At 38.2% G+C, this 21,819-nt stretch overlaps 1 protein-coding gene across 1 annotated transcript in view; it reads right to left on the minus strand.

Annotated features, from left to right (window-relative positions):
• TTC6 (tetratricopeptide repeat domain 6) overlaps window positions 1–21,819 on the minus strand; it is a 430,156-nt gene that overhangs the window by 245,038 nt on the left and 163,299 nt on the right. Inside the window, exons 13-14 of the mRNA XM_053711337.1 lie at window positions 10,778–10,947; window positions 6,216–6,350 (exon numbers count right to left, since the gene is read on the minus strand). Of these exons, the coding sequence (XP_053567312.1) occupies window positions 6,216–6,350; window positions 10,778–10,947 (305 nt within the window). The remainder of the gene's footprint in view (window positions 1–6,215; window positions 6,351–10,777; window positions 10,948–21,819) is intronic.

A 21,819-nucleotide genomic window follows, 5' to 3' on the forward strand; every position in this document is an offset into this window, starting at 1 on the left:
ATTCAAACTCCACGGAGGAGCAATTGGTCTAAACACAGGCCTGATTCTAGTCAGAGCCTGACAAAAAGATTGAACATCTGGAACATCTGACAGACGTTTGTGTAACAGAATAGACAAAGCAGAAAACTGTCCCTTTAAGGAACTTGCTGATAACCCTTTCTCCAATCCTTCTTGGAGAAAAGATAAAATCATGGGAATCCTAACCCTACTCCATGAGTAGCCCTTGGATTCGCACCAATAAAGATATTTACGCCATATCTTATGGTAAATCTTTCTAGTAAAAGGCTTACATGCCTGAATCAAGGTATCAATGACCGAATCAGAGAACCCTCGCTTAGATAAAATCAAGCGTTCAATCTCCAAGCAGTCAGCTGCAGAGAAACTAGATTTGGGTGATGGAAGGGTCCCTGAATGAGAAGGTCCTGCCTCAATGGAAGCTTCCACGGTGGCAGAGAGAACATGTCCACCAGGTCGGCATACCAAGTCCTGCGAGGCCACATAGGAGCGATGAGAATCACCAAAGCCCTCTCCTGCTTGATCCGAGCGATCACCTGGTGAAGGAGAGCAAACGGTGGAAACACATAAGCTAGGTTGAACGACCAAGGCACTGCCAAGGCATCTATCAGTTCGGCCTGAGGATCCCTGGACCTGGATCCATATCTCGGAAGCTTGGCATTCTGACGAGATGCCAAAAGATCCAACTCCGGTCTGCCCCATCTGAGAATCAGGGTGGCAAAGACCTCCGGATGGAGTTCCCATTCCCCCGGATGAAACGTCTGTCTGCTCAAAAAATCTGCTTCCCAGTTGCCCACTCCTGGGATGTAGATTGCTGACAGATAACAAGAGTGAGCCTCCGCCCACCGAATTATCTTGGATACTTCTGTCATCGCTAAGGAACTCCTTGTTCCTCCCTGATGATTGATGTAAGACACAGTCGTGATGTTGTCCGACTGAAATCGGATGAATTTGGCCGAAGCCAACTGAGACCAAGCCTGAAGTGCATTGAATATTGCTCTCAACTCCAGAATATTGATTGGAAGTAGAGACTCCGACCGAGTCCACACACCCTGAGCCTTCAGGGAATTCCAGACTGCACCCCATCCTAGTAGACTGGCGTCCGTTGTCACTATCACCCATGAGGGTCTGCGGAAGCACGTCCCTTGGGACAGATGATCCTGCGACAACCACCAAAGAAGAGAGTCTCTTGTCTCCTGATCCAGATCTATCTGAGGAGACAAATTTGCATAATCTCCATTCCACTGTCTGAGCATGCTTAGTTGTAGAGGTCTGAGATGAAAACGAGCAAACGGGATGATGTCCATTGCCGCCACCATCAATCCAATTACCTCCATGCACTGAGCCACTGAAGGCCGAGGATTGGACTGAAGGGATCGGCATGTATTCAGAATCTTTAACTTTAACTTTCTGACTTCTGTCAAGAAGATTTTCATGGATATAGAGTCTATTGGAGTTCCCAGGAAGGGAACTCTTGTCTGATAGCACTGATAGCTACAGTAGCATCGCATAACATTGCAGCTCGGTTCCTAGAGAACACCCCAGCTTCTAGACCTTACTCTACAGGACTAACGCAAGCTATCGCTACTTTGGGAGACATGTCCTGTATCATGAGTGCCAACAGCTTTGGAGCAGGATCTTTAATTTGCCCAAGCACACTGCAGCTCACAGATAAAAGCGGATCACTTAGTGATCTGTTTCTAGCTCCTCTTGTCATCTTTACCTGCTGCTTTAATAACACTAAAGAATTTTACTACGATCTTGGATTAATGCTGATCCCACACCCTTACTTCAGAACGGGGGTGGGCTAGACTGTGTGAGAGTGGGTAGCAGTGACTGGATTCTCCAGCAAGTCACCGCAAATAGACACGAGATATATGTATGAGACTCACTTGCCCAAGTTTAGAATGCCGCTCTTCTGTGACTGAGACTGGAGTTACTTGAGATCTCCATGCAGAGTTCCTAGATATTCACCTAAGTTATTAATATTTACTTATCTCTAATTGATGTTTGAGGGAAATATGGTTCTGTTTGAGTCACTATTATTGTGCTTATTTTCAGGAGAAAGTATGCTCTCTCTTCTTCCAACAGTATATTGTGTTATTTACTTGTTTAATTATACTGTAAATCATATCTCATAATGCTGTAATGTTCTCACTTAGTTTATTATGCACACTGTAGTTCTTTGAAACATTGCCTCATTCTTCTTAAAATGCTTAGAATTACCCTTAGTTTAACTCACTCTATTAATATGTCAGGACTTCAGCTTAGAACCAATACGTGATGTAACAAGATAATATCTGTACCAAGCTCTAATTTTCTCTAACGCCCATAGTAGAATTGTTGGCAAAGTTATAACTTGTTGCAAGACGCCATGAATACTCCCTACTTTATACCATAACAATCAAATCTTTTTGCAGGGATCTCTATATACAACTATGTTGATCCAGTCACTACTTACGTTATTTATTTCCCCCCTCGTTACTATTGGTTAGTTAGATAGTATCATTGTTTTGTTTCCTAGCAGACGGAGAGCTTTTTTAGATAGCCTATAAATGTCCTGTATTACATATTGCTCACTATATGGTTTAGTAACATAAATACACCTTCCAATTTTAAACTTATACTACTTTGGAGACTTGAGTTCCCAAGATGATTGCAGCAACCTACATTTTCATTTATATCACATATCTGTTCATTTTGTTCTACCTGAGTATGATGTTAGCCTGGGCTCCCAATCTAGACATAGCAGGCTATCCTATAGTAATGTTTTCTATAGGCAAATTTTCCTAGTGAGTCTGCTGTAGATCTTGTATGTTTAGCTGAATTTTATATTTAAAATATATATAGAGGTTCCATAGCAGTAGGAGGGTAAAACATATTATAGTGCACCTTAACTGTATTTATATTCCTTTTGTTATCTATAGCCTCTTGCTCTCTCATGATATCTATTATCTACCCTACGTGGCATCTATCTACCTCTCCTTTAGCATAATTCATTCTTAAAATAGCTATCTCCCCCCCTAAATTTAGTAGTTAATATAAGATACCCTTAATTTTCTCCAACAGCCCCTATACCCCAAGTAACTAACATTGGCTTATGTCCTGGACTCCTTACATTTTTATATATAACTCCTTTAAGTAACATAAGCTTGCGTATCCAGAATAAATCCTTTTTTATAATTCTACCATTTGGATACTAAGTTGTATAGGTACCTGTTTCTGTTGTCTAAATACTGTGCTATCATTATTCTATCTGTTATCTGCTATCATTATTTCCCCTAAATATTTATATACATGGTAGTATTATGTCAGATATGGTTTATTGAAGGTGATCCGAATAATAGTTATCCTAATCAGCTGGATGCCCTGATTGTCATATTTGTATAGACATATTATAAGAATTAGCACATGCAAGCTAACACCCACTATCCTGGTTTTATATACAGTTATACTACTGTATTTAGTTGTATTGAAATCTGTTTCTGTTATTGAAATGCTATGTTATTATTATTCTACATGTTATTTTGTATTACTCTTTCCCCTAAATATCCCTATACATGATAGTAATATATCAGATATAGCTTATTGAAAGAGATCTGAATAACTGTTACCCTAATTAGCTAGATGACCTGACTGTCGTATATGCATAGACATATCATGAGAATTAGAACATGCAAGCTAACACTCACTATCCTAAAGGTTAAAGGTTAATATGCAATGGAAATTGCATCCTATAGCACCTCAATCCCCATATATTTTCACTTTTCATTTACTATAATATGCTCAGATTCCTGATTTATTGGGCCAGCAGCTCCCATAACATTTATTTACCAACATTATCTCCCCTCACCCTTTCCCGCTCTACATCTGAGAGCGGGTCATATCCACCATCCCTTAACCGTCTGTGTCCAGTGGTGACAATATCCCTGAGGGGAGATACTACATAAATATTCCATAGATCCATTTACCATAGAGTCCCTATAGTGAAACTTAGATTTCATCCTAACTGGATTGGAGCTATACCTGCTCTTTCTTGATACTCACTACAAATTACACCTAACTCTCATATAGTTTAGTGCTGCACACCACACATTTTGTTATGATAATTAATTGACCTAGTCGATTAACATTTCTATGGTCCTCCGCCCCCCCATTGGAGTTGACCATTGCTATTTACATCGCTATTCTTATTATTTGCATCATATAACTTAAGTACTTAATAATATTGTTACATACAAAAATTATCTGTATAGTGGTGCTTACCCGCTGATATTTCCCCAACTTCCCCCTTGCTCTATATGTTGCTCTTGGTATCAAGACCCTTTAATAATAAGAGGCGTTCGATTATCTGACGAACTAGTTATTTAAGCTCTCAAGAAGTTCATAATAAATAGGGTCTGCTTAGTAGCTACAGTGCTCTTGCAGAGCGTCTTTTAGCACAATGGCCTGGAATAATAGCTACTCTCAATAGGATATAAAAAACATAAAAGGAGGTTTTCAAAGATATTTTGACATTTATCATATGTTCCCTTTTTTTGACATATTATTGTTGAGACAATCATTGTTATGTTCTGCTATATGTATATGTCATATTTTCATGTTGTCATTATAAAAAAAACCTTCAATAAAAATTATTTAAAAAAAAAAAAAAAATATCTGATATTTTTTTTTATTTTGTGTAATTTAGTGTTTGTTTTTGTAATTTAGGTAATTGTATTTAATTTAGGTAATTTATTTAATTGTAGTATGCTAGGTGTTAGTGTAACTCGGGTTAGGTTTTATTTTACAGGTAAATTTGTATTTATTTTAGCTAGGTAGTTAGTAAATAGTTAATAACTTTTTAGTAACTATTCTACCTAGTTAAAATAAATACAAACTTGCCTGTAAAATAAAAATAAACCCTAAGCTGGCTACAATGTAACTATAAGTTATATTGTAGCTAGCTTAGGGTTTATTTTACAGGTAAGTTTTTAGTTTTAAATAGGAATTATTTAGGTAATGATAGTAGGTTTTATTTAGATTTATTTTAATTATATTTAAGTTAGGGGGTGTTAGGGTTAGGGTTAGACTTAGGTTTAGGGGTTAATAACTTTAGTATAGTGGCGGCGACGTTGGGGGCGGCAGATTAGTGGTTAATAAATGTAGGTAGGTGGCGGCGATGTTAGGGGCGGCAGATTAGGGGTTAATAATATTTAACTAGTGTTTGCGAGGCAAGAGTGCGGCGGTTTAGGGGTTAACATGTTTATTCTAGTGGTGGCGATGTCCGGAGCAGCAGATTAGGGGTTAATAATTGTATTTATTTTAGTGTTTGCGATGCGGGAGGACCTCGGTTTAGGGGTTAATAGGTAGTTCATGGGTGTTAGTGTACTTTTTAGCACTTTAGTTATGAGTTTTATGCTACAGCTTTGAAGTGTAAAACTCATAACTACTGACTTTAGAATGCGTTACGAATCTTACGGGATAGGCTGTACCGCTCCCTTTTTGGCCTCCCAGAAAAAGCTTGTAATACCGGCGCTATGGAAGTCCCATTGAAAAAAGACTTTACACAAATTGCGTAAGTTAATTTGCGGTACGGCCAAAAAAGTGTGCGGTGCCTCTAAACTTGCAAGGCTCGTAATACCAGCGGTAGTGAAAAAGCAGCGTTATGAGCCTTACCGCAAAACTCGTAATCTAGCCGAATCTTTCTTAAAGTGCTATAAAACATGTTGAGATCTGTGCATACCCTAAAAGGGCTAATTAATTAGAAATAGTTTGCATTCAAAATTGTTTAAAAAATGCTGGCAAGTATTTTAAAATAATTTTCAAAAATAAGCAAAATTACTTACATAGCCATGCTGCCTGGAGCAGTCTGACCCCCCCCCCCCACCTTATCAGTGTTTAGCATCAGAAACACAGGTATTTCAACTGAGTTCACGGAAGCTTATTTGCTTCTAGACATGCTCCAGCAGATGAGTGTCTACTTTTGCATTCTACCAAATCAATGATATAGACGCAGCCATAGAAAGAATTGTGTGGGGGGAGTTAGAGCTGTACAATTCGGAAACTTAAAAGAAAGGGTTAATAGCGAGACACTGCAGTATAAATTTGCTGGTAAAGTAATTAAAGTACATATTATTATATTTTGTCTCTATCCCAATTTGTTTTATGTCCCTTTAATGCACTAGCTAGCTAAACAATTCTTCTTTAATAATGCTCACCTGTAAAAAATCGTACTGTTCCATGTAGCATTGCCCCAAAAGGTAAAAAACCTCTGCCTTGATGGAAGTGGATGGTGTCTGGTGAGTAGATGAACTTAAAAGCTTTAGAGCCTGTCTGAAACTTTCTGTAGCATCCTAATCGAGCCACAAAACAAAAATAGAGATATTATTTTATAACATTGCTATGCTGTATAGCAGTGATTTTTAACATTTTTTTTGCCGTGGCACACTTTTTTACATTAAAAAATTCTGTGGCACACCACCATCCCAAAATTTTAAAAAAATCACACATTGTAGCCCAATACAGCATATATATATATATATACATACACACAAACACACACATACTGTATGTATTGTGCTGTCATGCCATGCCTCCTACAAACTACCCCTGCACTGGGAGTAAAAAACAAGCAAAGTTTAAAAAATATGTCACACTGTTGTCAGTCTGCCGTGGCACACCTGAGGATCTCTCACGGCACACTAGTGTGCTACGGCACACTGGTTGAAAAACACTGCTGTATAGCTCACGCTTACAAGGTAGCAGATAACAACATGGTTAAAAAGACAGTCAAGTAAAAATGTATTTATCATGATTCAAATAGAGCATGCAATTTTAAACAATTTTCCAGTTTAAATCTATAATCAAATTGCTTGGAACTCTTTGTATACTTTGTTAAAGGGACAGTAAACACCTTGAATTTTTTTTTTTAAATAAAATGTTTAGTTATCCATAATGAAAAGCATTGCATTATATTTTCAGTATTCATTTTGCCCCCCTTTCATGTTATTTAGCTCTGAAAATTAAGCAAGTTCTACTTCTCAGAACGTGAAAAGCACCTTCTCAAGGCTAACTCTACTACATATAAATTATTGGCTGTAACTCATAACAACTGCAAAGCAAAGTACGTTATACTAACTCTATGACAGTGGCTAGCCTTGTCCTCTAAATAAGGCAATTGGTGGGTGGAGTTTGGCTATTGAAAAATAATTTCAGGATGTTAATTTGTTTTAAAAACGTCAAACCTTGGCTGATATGTTATTATATAGCAACATAATTCTTCACTCTGGGGCCCATTTAACAAGCTCCGCAGGGAGCTTGTGGGCCCGTGTTTCTGGCGAGTCTTCAGACTCCCCAGAAACAGCAGTTATGAAGCAGCGGTCAAAATAGTGCAGTCTGGGCCCTTAAGAGCTCCCCAGCTAGCTCACACCGGTCACTGTCAGCAGTCAATCTATCACCTAATCCCACAGCAAACACCATACAGGATTAGTGACAGGCTGGATAAACAGATGAAACGCATCCAGCTTTTATTTGGTCTTAACCACATTTTAAATACATTTTTTATCCAAGTCAAGCTGTGGGATTTTACCCTGAGTTCCTATGCCAATAGAGCGCTTCTTTTTTTATTTTTTGTTTCTAACGTCCAGATATCTGACATTCTCTAAAGAGCTGACCGTGGCATCTGATCATCCTGGATTTTTTTCCTGCCTGACAGTGGCGCCTCTGTGATACTTGGTATCATTATTCTTATAGTGGGACTGAGTATTTTATAAATGTTCCCAGAAAGGCTGTTTTTTAACAGACAGTATTTTGCAAATTTCTAAAGCAATCTATTCGGAGGCTACAGAGCTAAAAGAGAAGAATCATAAACCTTGCACCGAGTGTCTCTCTCACACTCTCCACCACTGGTGTTAATGTAATAAAATCATCTGGGCATAGCAAAAGTCACCCTGGGATGCAGTAGGAAAAACGTCTAAGCGTCATGGTTCTAGTGAGCTGTGAGTTCTTTTCAGGAGGGGAATAAAACGTTTATTATAGGCACAGTTACAACTTGCCTGTTCAAGCAAATACAAATCAAACTGCACTTTTTGAAAGATGATTAATTTGTATGCACTTTTAGATTCCTACACATTATATTTTTTAACTCATTAGGCATTTTGCATAGTATACAGAGACAACATTTTTGGCATAACATTTACCATACAGATCAGCAAGCCCTGAAGAGATAAACGGCAATCATGCTTGTGTGCATGTTTGTGCTTGTGTGCGGTGTGTGTGCATGTATTAGTGTGGTTTTGTATATGTATGTGATTGTACACATATGTATTAGTGTGGTTCTGTATATGTATGTGATTGTACACATATGTATTAGTGTGGTTCTGTATATGTATGTGATTGTACACATATGTATTAGTGTGGTTTTGTATATGTATGTGATTGTACACATATGTATTAGTGTGGTTTTGTATATGTATGTATGTGTGCGTGTGTGTGCCCATGTATGTATTAGTGTTGTTTTGTATATGTATGTGAGTGTACACATATGTATTAGTGTGGTTTTGTATATGTACGTATGTGTGCGTGTGCCCATGTATGTATTAGTGTGTTGTGTATATGTATGTATGTGTGCATGTAAGTGTGTGTGTGCGCGTGTATGTATATATGTATTAGTGTGTTGTGTATATGTATGTAAGTGTGCATGTAAGTGTGTGTGTGTGTGTGTGCGCGTGTGTATGTATATATGTATTAGTGTGTTGTGTCTATGTATGTAAGTGTGCATGTAAGTGTGTGTGTGTGTGCGCGTATGTATGTATTAGTGCGTTGCATATATGTATGTATGTGTGCATGTAAGTGAGTATATGTATGTGTGTGCGCGTATGTATGTATTAGTGTGTTGCGTATATGTATGTATGTGTGCATGTAAGTGTGTATATGTATGTGTGTGGGCATGTATGTATTAGTGTGGTTGGGTATATGTATGTGTGTGTGTGTGTGTGTGTGACTGTATGAGTGTGGTTGGGTATATGTATGTGTGTGACTGTATGAGTGTGGTTGTGTATATGTATGTGTGTGTGTGTGACTGTATGAGTGTGGTTGTGTATATGTATGTGTGTGTGTGTGACTGTATGTATTAGTGTGGTTGGGTATATGTATGTGTGTGTGTGTGACTGTATGAGTGTGGTTGTGTATATGTATGTGTGTGTGTGTGTGTGTGTGACTGTATGTATTAGTGTGGTTGGGTATATGTATGTGTGTGTGTGTGTGTGTGTGTGTGACTGTATGAGTGTGGTTGTGTATATGTATGTGTGTGTGTGTGACTGTATGAGTGTGGTTGTGTATATGTATGTGTGTGTGTGTGACTGTATGTATTAGTGTGGTTGGGTATATGTATGTGTGTGTGTGACTGTATGAGTGTGGTTGTGTATATGTATGTGTGTGTGTGTGTGTGTGACTGTATGTATTAGTGTGGTTGTGTATATGTATGTGTGTGTGAATGTATGCATTAGTGTGGTTGTGTATATGTATGTGTGTGTGTGTGTGACTGTATGAGTGTGGCTGTGTATATGTATGTGTGTGTGTGACTGTATGTATTAGTGTGGTTGTGTATATGTATGTGTGTGTGTGTGACTGTATGAGTGTGGTTGTGTATATGTATGTGTGTGTGTGTGTGTGTGTGTGTGTGTGTGTGTGTGTGTGTGTGACTGTATGAGTGTGGTTGTGTATATGTATGTGTGTGTGTGTGACTGTATGAGTGTGGTTGTGTATATGTATGTGTGTGTGTGTGACTGTATGTATTAGTGTGGTTATGTATATGTATGTGTGTGTGAATGTATGCATTAGTGTGGTTGTGTATATGTATGTGTGTGTGTGAGACTGTATGTATTAGTGTGGTTGGGTATATGTATGTGTGTGTGTGTGACTGTATGAGTGTGGTTGTGTATATGTATGTGTGTGTGACTGTATGTATTAGTGTGGTTGTGTATATGTATGTGTGTGTGACTGTATGTATTAGTGTGGTTGTGTATATGTATGTGTGTGTGAATGTATGCATTAGTGTGGTTGTGTATATGTATGTGTGTGTGTGTGACTGTATGTATTAGTGTGGTTGGGTATATGTATGTGTGTGTGTGACTGTATGTATTAGTGTGGTTGTGTATATGTATGTGTGTGTGTGTGACTGTATGTATTAGTGTGGTTGTGTATATGTATGTGTGTGTGTGTGACTGTATGTATTAGTGTGGTTGTGTATATGTATGTGTGTGTGTGACTGTATGTATTAGTGTGGTTGTGTATATGTATGTGTGTGTGTGTGACTGTATGTATTAGTGTGGTTGTGTATATGTATGTGTGTGTGTGTGACTATGTATTAGTGTGGTTGTGTATATGTATGTGTGTGTGACTGTATGTATTAGTGTGGTTATGTATATGTATGTGTGTGTGACTGTATGTATTAGTGTGGTTGTGTATATGTATGTGTGTGCGTGTGACTGTATGTATTAGTGTGGTTGTGTATATGTATGTGTGTGTGTGTGACTGTATGTATTAGTGTGGTTGTGTATATGTATGTGTGTGTGACTGTATGTATTAGTGTGGTTGTGTATATGTATGTGTGTGTGAATGTATGTATTAGTGTGGGCGTAATGTGTATGTGTGTGTCTGTATTTGTATGCAGCATGTGTGTGTGTGTGTGCAAGCATGTGACTGTATGTGTGTATATAAATGTATATACAAAAATCAATATAAGAAGTGTATTACTAAATAAAATAGCTTTAAAGATTACAGACAGAACAGTTTTAACCTTGTTTTTCTTTGCTTTCATCTGAGTTTTCCCAAGTGAAATCAGCAGGGTGGGTTCTGGTTTGCCTTTGATAGCAGACTGTAAGGTATCGATAGCACTGTTATATTTCTGGTGAAATGTCTGTACCAAAGCTAGCTGAACGGGCGAGGAGCCTGTGAGAGATGGAATAATAGTTACAGAAGCTTTAGCTGGTGACAGTCATTTTATGCAGTGCGCTTTAAGCTGTGAAAATATGTGTACCCAGATTAATAATGCTAGTATGTTAATGTGCAGAAAGAAATGCTCAACACTGACATATCTTAAAGGAACATAATAGCAGAATAGTAAAATCCCTTAAATATAGTCATAAATAAATAAAAACATAATATACTGTCTTAAAAGCACATGATACTCAAAATGTGTTCCTGTTCTGTCAGAAGGATGAACTAACAAAATGTATTACAGTGCTTATTTTTTGCTTTTGTTTTTTGTCTCTTAAATGGATGTTCCTGTGATGATTAAAACATTTTTTATGAGGGAATTGTTGCTATCACTCAGTGGGCAATAGAATCCCAGGATCCAGATGTACACAATTAGGCCCTTCCTGTTTCACCTTAAATTTAAAGAGCTTTCATTTTACCTTTCCCATGCACATAATCTTTTTAACATATCAAATAGCTTCTATTTTATGAAATTCGCCTCATGACCACTAGGAGGCAAAATAAACCCCAACACACCAGAGCTTAAAATCCCTCCCACTTCCCAGGATTCTCAATCATTTTGCCTCCTTGATGAGGAGTGAGGTGAAAGTGAAGTACAGATCTACTCGTTGCTTAGAGGGGTCCTCTAACCTATCTGAGGACCAGCTCCTTCTCCTTTCTTCACTCTTTGTCCCTCCCTGTTTCATGGTGATCTCGAGGACTTCACTGCTTTAGTATAGATTCTCACATGTGATAACTCATTGACTCTCACCATCTGATGAAAGAAAACAACATTTATGTGTATCTAATACATTAATTTATTTCATGATGGTGAGAGTCCACCAGTCCTGCCCTTTCTTTTTGTTCAAGTGGCAGCGTACTTGTTATGCCCTTCTCTGCCCTGATTTTTGTTTCCTGCTTTTCTGTTTACCTCATCTACTTGGGTAAATGTATGAGTGAGGATCATGGAAGTGGGACGAATTTTAAACTCTGGTGTGTTGGGGTCTCTTTTTTTTCCAGAAATAGCTTTTAAAAGCTAAAAATGGCAATTGCATTGTCTTTTTGTCTGTTTTGTAATAATGATTATATTAATATACATCAAAGTGAATTATATTTAAAAAATAGCATATATCAGCAATAAGAGAAATGCATTTCAAAAGATCTACATACAAAACACATGGTTTAATTTGCAGTCCAAAGATAATTCACCTGAAAATATGTTTCTCTCTTTGACTGTGGCCAATGAGTGCTAAATGTAGATGTGTTTGTGCACTGATCTAAACAAATGACTGTGTAGTATGTTACTGTGTATGGCAAATTGCAGCATACTTAAAGGGACAGTAAAGCTAAAAATAACATTTTATGATTCAGACAGACCAAGTGATTTTGAACAAATTTACAATTCACTTCTATTATCTAATGTGCTTTGTTCTCTTAGCTCCCAGCAGTGAGTAGCTGCTCCTTCAACAAAGGGAATTAAGCAAATCTGATAATAGAAGCAAATAGGGAAGTTGTCTAAATTTGTATGCTCCGTCTGAATGATGAAAGAAAATCTTTGGGTTTCATGTCTCTTTAAGTAACCAGTTTGATCCTCGTCCTCTCTAGAAGGACGTGGAACAAGTATAATTTCAGAGGTATTTAATAGCAAAAACAACAAAAACGTGTAATTAGTAGACATATACATAGCCAAAAAAATTACTTTTTACAAACTATTTATCATAAGAAAAAATGTTGTTTGATACTCACAGGGGCTTTCAGAATGTTTGTGTCTGAAAATCCATACACAAACTATTTCCTATGGGTAAAATGTTCAGGCTAGTACTACTGCTACAAGCCAGCCGCAGCATAAAAAAACTAAATTTATGCTTACCTAATAAATTTCTTTCTTTCCAGGCATGGAGAGTCCATGTCAGCCGAAGGAAAATGGAAAAAGAAGAAACACAAAAGGTATAGAGGTGCCCGAGGATTACTAAAAAAACGTTGAATTATATTAAAAGGAGGGCAGGGTCATGGACTCTTCATGCCCAGAAAGAAAGAAATTTATCAGGTAAGCATAAATTTTGTTTTCTTTCCTATACATGGAGCCCACAACTTCATTCCAATTACTAGTGGGAACCAATACCCAAACTAGAGGACACAGAATGAAAAGGGAGGGAGAACAAGACAGGAGAACCTAAACAGAAGGCACCATTGCTTGAAGAACTTTTCTCCCAAAAGAGGCCTCAGCCGAGGCAAAAGTATCAAATTTGTAGAATTTGGAAAAAGTATGCAAAGAGGACCATGTTGCCGCCTTGCAAATCTGTTCCACAGAAGCTTTATCTTTGAAAGCCCAGAATGAGGAGACAGCCAACAAGCTGTTATTCTCTCAGGAGGCTGCTGTCCAGCTGTCTCATAAGCTAAATAAATAATACTTCTTAACCAGAGGGAAAGGGTAGTATAAGTGGTCTTCTGACCTTTATGCTTGCCAGAGAAAACCACAAAGAGGGCAGAACATTGTTGAAAATATTTAGTAGCTTAGAGGTAAAATTTTAGAGCACACACAACATCCAGGTTATGCAGCAAACGTTCTTTCTGAGAAGAACGATTAGGACAAAAAGAAGGAACAACAATTTCCTGATTAATGTTTCGATCCGACACAACCTTAGGGAGAAAACCCAACTTAGTACGAAGGACTGCCTTATCTGCATTAAAATTAAGGTACAGGGAATCAGACTGCAGAGCCGAAAGCTCAGACACTCTGCGAGCAGAAGAAATAGCAAAAAGAAACAAAACCTTCAAAGATAACAGTTTAATATCAACAGAATGCATCGGCTCAAATAGAGCCTGCTGCAAAAATTTAAGAACAAGATTAAGACTCCAAGGAGGAGCAACAGGTTTAAACACAGAGAAAAGAAAAGGACAAATCCGGATAGATAGCCAGTGCAATTAGTTTTTATTCATCTGTGGAGTAGTTTAGCAGGGCAGCTTAAACTAACTGACATGTTTCGCGCATAGCCTATGCGCTTCTTCAGAGGTAGTTTTTTGGATGCCACAGGTGAGCTTCAGTAGGCTGATCTAGCCAATCAAAAAGAGGTGGGTTGATTCTAAGTAGTAGATTGATCTCTCAAGCTCAGGTGTGGAAACCAAAGAGTATATATAATAGGATGATATTACATGGCATTTAAAAAAAAGTTTTTTACTTTGCAATTAAAATCTGTTATACAAGAAATGTAAGAATATACAAGAGTATACAAAAATATACAAAAATATATACAAAAATACACAGAGATAGACAGAAATATATACATCAGCATACAAAGTAGCTTAAGTATAAAAATTCCATATTATAGTTATTTCTGCTTTTTAGTAGTATGTAAAGAACATTTGTTAGCTTGTATCTCTATTCTTTAAAAAGGTTTTTAACAATTAGAAAAAATGCTTTCAACTATAGTATCTGTTGGCTTGGTCAGTATTCTCTTATTTGTTAGATTGCTATATATTTGCTTAGCTCTATGGGAGAGAGAGAAAGGGATGGTGAAATAGTAAGTCTCAATCATTATTATTTTATGATAGATTATGCATAATACTGATAGTGTATAATATTTACATGTAATGGACTGATGTAGTCGTCTTAGGGTTTATTTAAATGATTAACAACTTTTAGATTCTAACACAGATATACCTCGGTTGATGTTATTGAATATCTTATGTGGTATATGTTAATCCTTTACTCTATGAATAAGTTCACATCATACCTTCTATTGATCCGTGTAGGTGACCTAGTAGCTAATGTAAAGATCCAATAGACTTCTCTTTTGAGAAGTTTTTTGACCCTATCTCCCCCTTGTGGGTCTTTGTCTATGTGTTCTATTCCTTGGAAGGAAAAATTTCTCATAGGATTTGTATGTGTGTGAAAGTGTTTTGCTACCGGAGTTTTTGGTGTGCTCTCTTCTATGGATGTGAGGTGTTCTCGTATTCTATCTTTGAGAGGGCGAGTGGTGATACCTACGTATTGAAAGCCACATTCTTTACATGTGATTAAGTATATAATGAATGTAGAGGTACAATTAATCCTACTCTTTATGTAATGTGTATTCCCTGTTTGGGTTGAAATAAAGGTAGTGCTGGGATTAGTGTAATCACAGCTTTTACAGCGGAGATGTCCACATCGATAAAAGCCTGCTGTTGGTGTGAGCCAATTAGTGCGAGAGTCATCTTTTCTGTGAAATTTTTTCTTAACTATGTCACCCAGATTAGCTGCCTTCTTAGCAGAGAATTTGACTACCTTGTCCATCCTGTGTTTGAGAATTGTGTCTCCATTAAGAACTGGTAAGTACTTTCTGATAATTCTGCAGATTTGGTAAAATTGACAACTATACTTAGTTGTAAAATATATAGGGTCTTTATCCCATGTTTGATTTGTTTGTTTTGGATCTTGATTTATGCCTGTAGTTTGTGTATTTGATTTAAATTTCCTTTCTGTGTTGTTTAATAATGACCGTCTGTCCATTCGGGCTACTTGGGTCATTATGATCTTAAGCGATGACTTGTGATAGCCTCTTGCTATTAGTTTTTCCATTAGAATTTTAGCTTCTCTATAATATAATTGTAATGTGGAACAATTTCTGCGTAAACGGTTTACGCAGGTTTAAACACAGGCCTGATTCTGACCAGGGCCTGAACAAAAGCTTAAACATCTGGCAAATCAGCCAGGCATTTGTGCAAAACAATAGACAGTGCAGATATCTGACCCTTAAGAGTACTGACTAACAACCCTTTCTTCAGACCATCCTGAAGAAAAGATAAAATACAGGGAATCCTCACCCGGGTCCAGGAGAAACCCTTAGATTCGCACCAATAAAGGTATTTACACCATACCTTAAATCCTGCAAATGACAGGTTTACAAGCCAGAAGCATGGTATCAATGACCGCCTCAGAAAAACTACAGCTAGACAAAACTAGGCGTTCAATCTCCAAGCAGTCAGCTTCAGAAAATTCAGGTTTGAAAGGAGGAATGGACCTTTATTTAGAAGGTCTTTCCTCAGATGTAACCTCCAAGGTGGAAGAGATGACATCCTCACTAGATCCGTGAACCAGATCCTGCGAGGCCATGCCGGAGCTATTACAATTACAGATGCTCTCCGGATGGAGAGCCCACTCTCCAGGGTGAAAAGTCTGTCTGCTCAGAAAATCCACCTCCCAGTTGTCAACTCCTGGAACGTGGATGGCAGATCGGAGACAATTGTGAGCTTCCGCCCACTGCAGAATGCGAGTCACCTCCTTCATGGCCAAAGAACTCTGAATTCCTCCCTGGTGGTTGATGTAAGCCACTGAGGTGATGTTGTCCCACTGGAATCTGATAAACCGGAAAGATAACTGAGGCTAAGCTGTCAAGGCATTGAAGATTGCTCTCAACTCCAAGATGTTTTTGGGAAGAGAAGACTCCTCCCGAGTCCACAGGCCCTGAGCTTTTAGAGAGCACCAAACTGCTTCCCAGACTAACAGGCTGGCATCCGTAGTCATAATCACCCAGAAAGGTCTAAGGAAGCAAGTGCCCTGAGACAGATGTTCCTGTGAAATCCACCACAAGAGAGTGTCTCTTGTTAGGGTATCCAGATCTATCCTCTGTGATAAATCGAAATGGTCTCCCTTCCATTGACTGAGGATGCATAGTTGCAGTGGTCTCAGATGGAACCAAGCAAAAGGAATGATGTCCATGGAAGCAACCATCAGACCAATCATCTCCATGCATTGAGCCACTGATGGATGAATAGCAGACTGGAGAGAAAGGTAGGTAGCAAGAAATTTGGATTTCCTGACATCAGTCAGGAAAATCTTCATGGACAGGGAATCTATAATTGTCCCTAAGAAACACACCCTTGTAGCTGGGAAAAGGGAACTCTTTTCCAGATTCACTTTCCATGTGTGGGAACATAGAAAAGACAACAACATCTCTGTGAGATTTTGCTAGTTGAAATGATGGCGCCTGAACCAAGATGTCGTCTAGGTAATTCCCTGAGATCGGACCACCTGCAAAAGGGCCCCTAGAACCTTTATGAATATTCAGGGAGCCGTGGCAGGACCAAACGGAAGAGCAACAAACTGGAAATGCTTGTCCAAAAAGGCAAATCTCAGAAACTGGTGATGATCCCTGTGAATGGGAACATGAAGATACGCATCCTTCAGGTCTATGGTCGTCATGAACTGACCTTCCTGAACCTATGAAAGAATGGAACGAATAGTTTCAGTCTTGAAGGACGAAACCCTTAAGAATTTGTTGAGGCACTTTAGGTCTAGGATGGGACGGAAAGTTCCCTCCTTTTTGGGAAGCCCAAATAGATTTGAATAGAATCCTCGACCCTGTTTCTCTACAGGAACAATTACTCCCAGGGAGGATAGGTCTATTATGCAGTTTAAGAAGGCCTCCCTCTTTACCTGGTTTGTGGATAGTCTTGACAGGAGAAATCTGCCCCTTGGATGGCAAGACTTGAATTCTATTCTGTAACCCTGGGATACTATGTCTACAGCCCATGGATCTGGGACATCGCGTATCCAAGCTTGCTGAAAGAGAGAAAGCCTGCCCCCACTTGATCCAAAATTGGATCGGGGGTGGACCCTTCATGCTGATTTGGAATCAGTGGAAGGCTTCTTGTTTTGCTTCCCCTTATTACATGGCTGACTGGACTTCCAGGAGGTCTTGGATTGCTCTGGTTTGAAAGAAGAAGAGGAAGACTTCTGTCCTTTAAAGTTATGAAAGGAGTGGAAATTAGAATTCTGGTGACCCTTAGGTCTATGCTTCTTATCCTAAGGTAGAAAAGATCCCTTTCCACCCGTAATTTCGGAAATGATTTCCACCAGACCAGGACCAAATAAAGTTTTACCTTTATAAGGTAAAGACAAAAGCTTGGCCTTTGAAGTCACATCAGCCGACCAAGATTTTAACCACAGAGCTCTGCGAGCTAGAACAGTATAATATACCCAAACTGAGTAAAATATAGGGGCGCTATCATAAAGAGTAAACTGTATAAATAACCCAATAGGGTATCGCCAGAAAGTAGTATAAATATCAGTATATAAGTGTACAAAAATGGTTCACCACAAATTAGCAAGGTTATACCAATATAAAAGTAACCTGTATATAAATATAAATGAGATATATATATATATATATATATATATGTACAAAAAGTCCCAAATACACCAGATAGTCCAAAGAATATCCAAGGTAAAGTTTATATCGATATCAGGCAGCTCTCCTCGAGGTATAAGGCCATCCACATCAAGAAATTTCTATGAAGAAGCAGAGAAGGCACCACATAGCATAATTCTGTGAGATATATCAGGTAATAAAATATAAAACTCAGAAGCACTCACGTTTAGCAAAGCACCAAGATGTGATGCAGGCTGGGCATGCCGGAACCTCAGAGTTGTCCGGTAAAACTCTCCTCTCAGGCTAGATCTCCCCCAATGCCAGAAGGTAGTCACAGGATAGTAGTGCTGTTTGTGAGTCAGGTGTGTTTTCAACTCCAGCAATAACAGGTGTAAAAACCAGGCAGGGATATCCAAACAGGCAAAAGTAGCAAGTTGTATGATTAAAAGTGTTTATTGTAACACATTTAAAACACAGCAACGCATTTCTCAGTATCCAGTACTGTTTCCTCAGGCTGATAAAACTATACAATGCTTGCTACTAGATATACAAAAATGAGGCCAATCAAAAAAGTTGTTTAGACAGACACACCCTCATTTACCTTAATTGGTCACATGATTCACAGGTGAATACAAAACATTTTGTTAGTATTTCTCATATGTATATATTTGTTAACATCAAAAGTAGACAACAAGTTAATATATACGTGTATTCATATGTATAACAGCTGTATTTTGCTTAGATGTGTGTAAAAACATCACCTTGTTATTACCCAAACATATACGTATATACATCTATGTTAACATCACTTAGTAAATAAAAGAGAATCTCTATTATTCTACTCATATAGATAAAATCCTATATCCAGTGTATTATCTGTCCCCTAAGGGACAGATAATACATAGCTGATCGTATGCTTGTCTATGCTAAAGCCTCAAACACATCGGTTAGTATCAGTAAATGCTTCGATATAATGTTTGTGTTGTGATACACTTTAACACCTTACAGTGGTTATTACCTTAATATCCATGTTGCGGGACTAAAATGTATATAAAAAATATAAAGATGCTTTCATTCGATCTCAATTTCATATACTGGCGGTGAGCCGTGACAATATACACACAGGCTGCACGTTAGCCAATAGTGGAGGTACTCGTGACGTACTGATTCCCTATAGGCGCGCGTCATGAAGTTAATACACGCCCTCAACACAATCTGCTATTCACGCAGCTCCATAAACATTCTACGGACTTATACAGATCAGAAAGTCCGTAGAATGTTTATGGAGCTGCGTGAATGGCAGATTGTGTTGAGGGCGTGTATTAACTTCATGACGCGCGCCTATAGGGAATCAGAAGAGAGAGACATTAATACCAATGTTTATTCTACCACACCCCCTGAGACACAGAGCTCAAATATGGCTATATATGAGGGTTCTAATACAGCTACACATGAGACCAGGACATATACTGCTGCTAGTGTGTCTAATGATAGTAACAACACATTTGGTCTTGCTCAGAGTAATCAGCATATAATGGGAGCGGTAGGTGGCATATTGAGATCTACAGATCTCCCTATGGCTCAAACAGCAAAAGCCAATGTGAATAAATATCAGTTAGCTCCCTCTCATATTTCAAATGTAAATAAAGCCTCAAAAGAGATGCAGGTTTTTCAAGGGGGCCAGCAAAATCCAAGAGGAGGAGGCGGCCACACAAGAGGGGGGGCAGACGTAGGAGTAAGCAGATATGCGCTGAGACCACAGATACAACAGAAGAACAAATACAAGATTTAACTATCTTGAACCTTTCTGATACCAGGCTTGATGCAGATGAAGAAAGAGTATTAAAGTATGGTCTTGGGTTTGTTCCATCCACAGATTTCAACCTTTTTGATACAATCTTGGATTTAAATAAGTTTATAAGAAACCTTACTTTAAAAAAATGTTTTAAACAAGATGATAGAAGTTTGGAAACTGTGGATCAGGAACAACTAGATTCACAAACTGATAGAGTGGATGTTTATTTCAATGAAGCTACTGATTATTTGTCACTCTTGAGCTTGGAAATGGAGTCTTGTAAAGAGGAACAGGTTAATATTAAATTCAAACCTAAATCTGAATTTTATCCCACTAGGAAAAGAGGTATCTATTTAGAATCTTTTCATAGAAGGGTTGAGTCGGAACTTGTTAAACTACAAGACTCACTTTCCAGTAGAGAGAATAAACATCATAATCTCACCAGGTTGGAGCAAGAAGCCATTCAGAGGTTAAAATCTAAACAGGACATAGTCATTCGCAAAAGCGATAAGGGTGGAAATATTGTCATCCTTAACAAACTAGATTATGTTCAGGAAGCAGTTAGACAATTAGATGACCCTGATGTGTACACCAAATTGAGCTTTGATCCTACTTTATCTTTCAAACAGAGTCTTGAACAAATACTTGATGATGGTTGTGATTTGGGCATCATTGATGAGGACACTAGGGCATATCTTAGTGTTAAGTATCCTAGGATTCCAATTTTCCACCACCTCCCCAAGACACATAAATCCCTTGATAATGTACAGGGACGTCCAATTGTGTCTGGTATTGGGTCACTATTGGAACCTGTGGGGAGGTGGATGGAAAATATACTTCAACCCCTAGTGAGAATGCTGCCCTCCTTCTTACAAGACACTAAACATCTTTTAGTCATGCTTGAAAAATTTGATTGGGATCCAGGTTATTCCTGGATGACAATCGACGTCACAAGTCTCTATTCCAGTATTCCCTTAGACAAAGGTATGATGGCTATTTCTTTTTTTCTGGATAATTATACTGGATATGTTGACACACATAAAGGTTTTATCCTCAGAGTCTTGTATTTCTTACTTACACACAATTACTTCTCCTTTGACGGCAATTTTTATCTCCAAAAGAGAGGAACAGCTATGGGGGCAACTTTTGCCCCGGCGTTTGCCAATTTATACATGGGATGGTGGGAACTATCCCATGTGTATGGAGAGAATTGCCGTCATGGGGGAAGGATTGTGATGTATAAGAGATACATAGACGATCTTCTCATTATTTGGGAAGGGACAGAACAGGAAGGTCATAATTTTGTAGATGACATAAATGCGAATGATGTGGGTTTGAAATTTACTAGTACTTATGAGAAGCACAGTATTGAATTTTTGGATTTAACTTTACAAAACACTGGCAATAGAGTAATAACCAAACTACATCGTAAATCTATATCAGGAAATAGCATTTTACATGCAAAAAGCATGCATCCTAGACACACAAGATTCGGTATTTTGAAGGGTGAATTTATTCGCCTGAGACGAAATTGTTCTACATTAGATGAGTATCAAAAATCAGCTGTAGAATTTATAGATAGATTCTCGAAGAGAGGCTTTCCATATTATTTGATAACCAAAGCTTACAATATGGTGGCTGATATGGATAGGCAATCTATGCTATACACTGGTAAGAGTAGAAAGAAAAAGCAAGGAATACAAAAACATCCTGTTTTTGTGACAAATTACAGCAATCAATTTGAACAGATTGCTAGAATTATAAATGATTGTTTGCCGATTCTAAAAGGTGATGAGGATCTCTATGAGATAGTCAAGACAGGATGTAAATGTGTATCTAGGAAGAATGTGACCATAGGCAACATGCTGGCCCCGAGTGAGGTTAAAACATCCATTGATAGAAGTCAGAGTTGGCTTGAAT

The sequence above is a fragment of the Bombina bombina genome, chromosome 1 (genome assembly GCF_027579735.1).
Source record: "Bombina bombina isolate aBomBom1 chromosome 1, aBomBom1.pri, whole genome shotgun sequence".
NCBI lineage: Eukaryota > Metazoa > Chordata > Amphibia > Anura > Bombinatoridae > Bombina > Bombina bombina.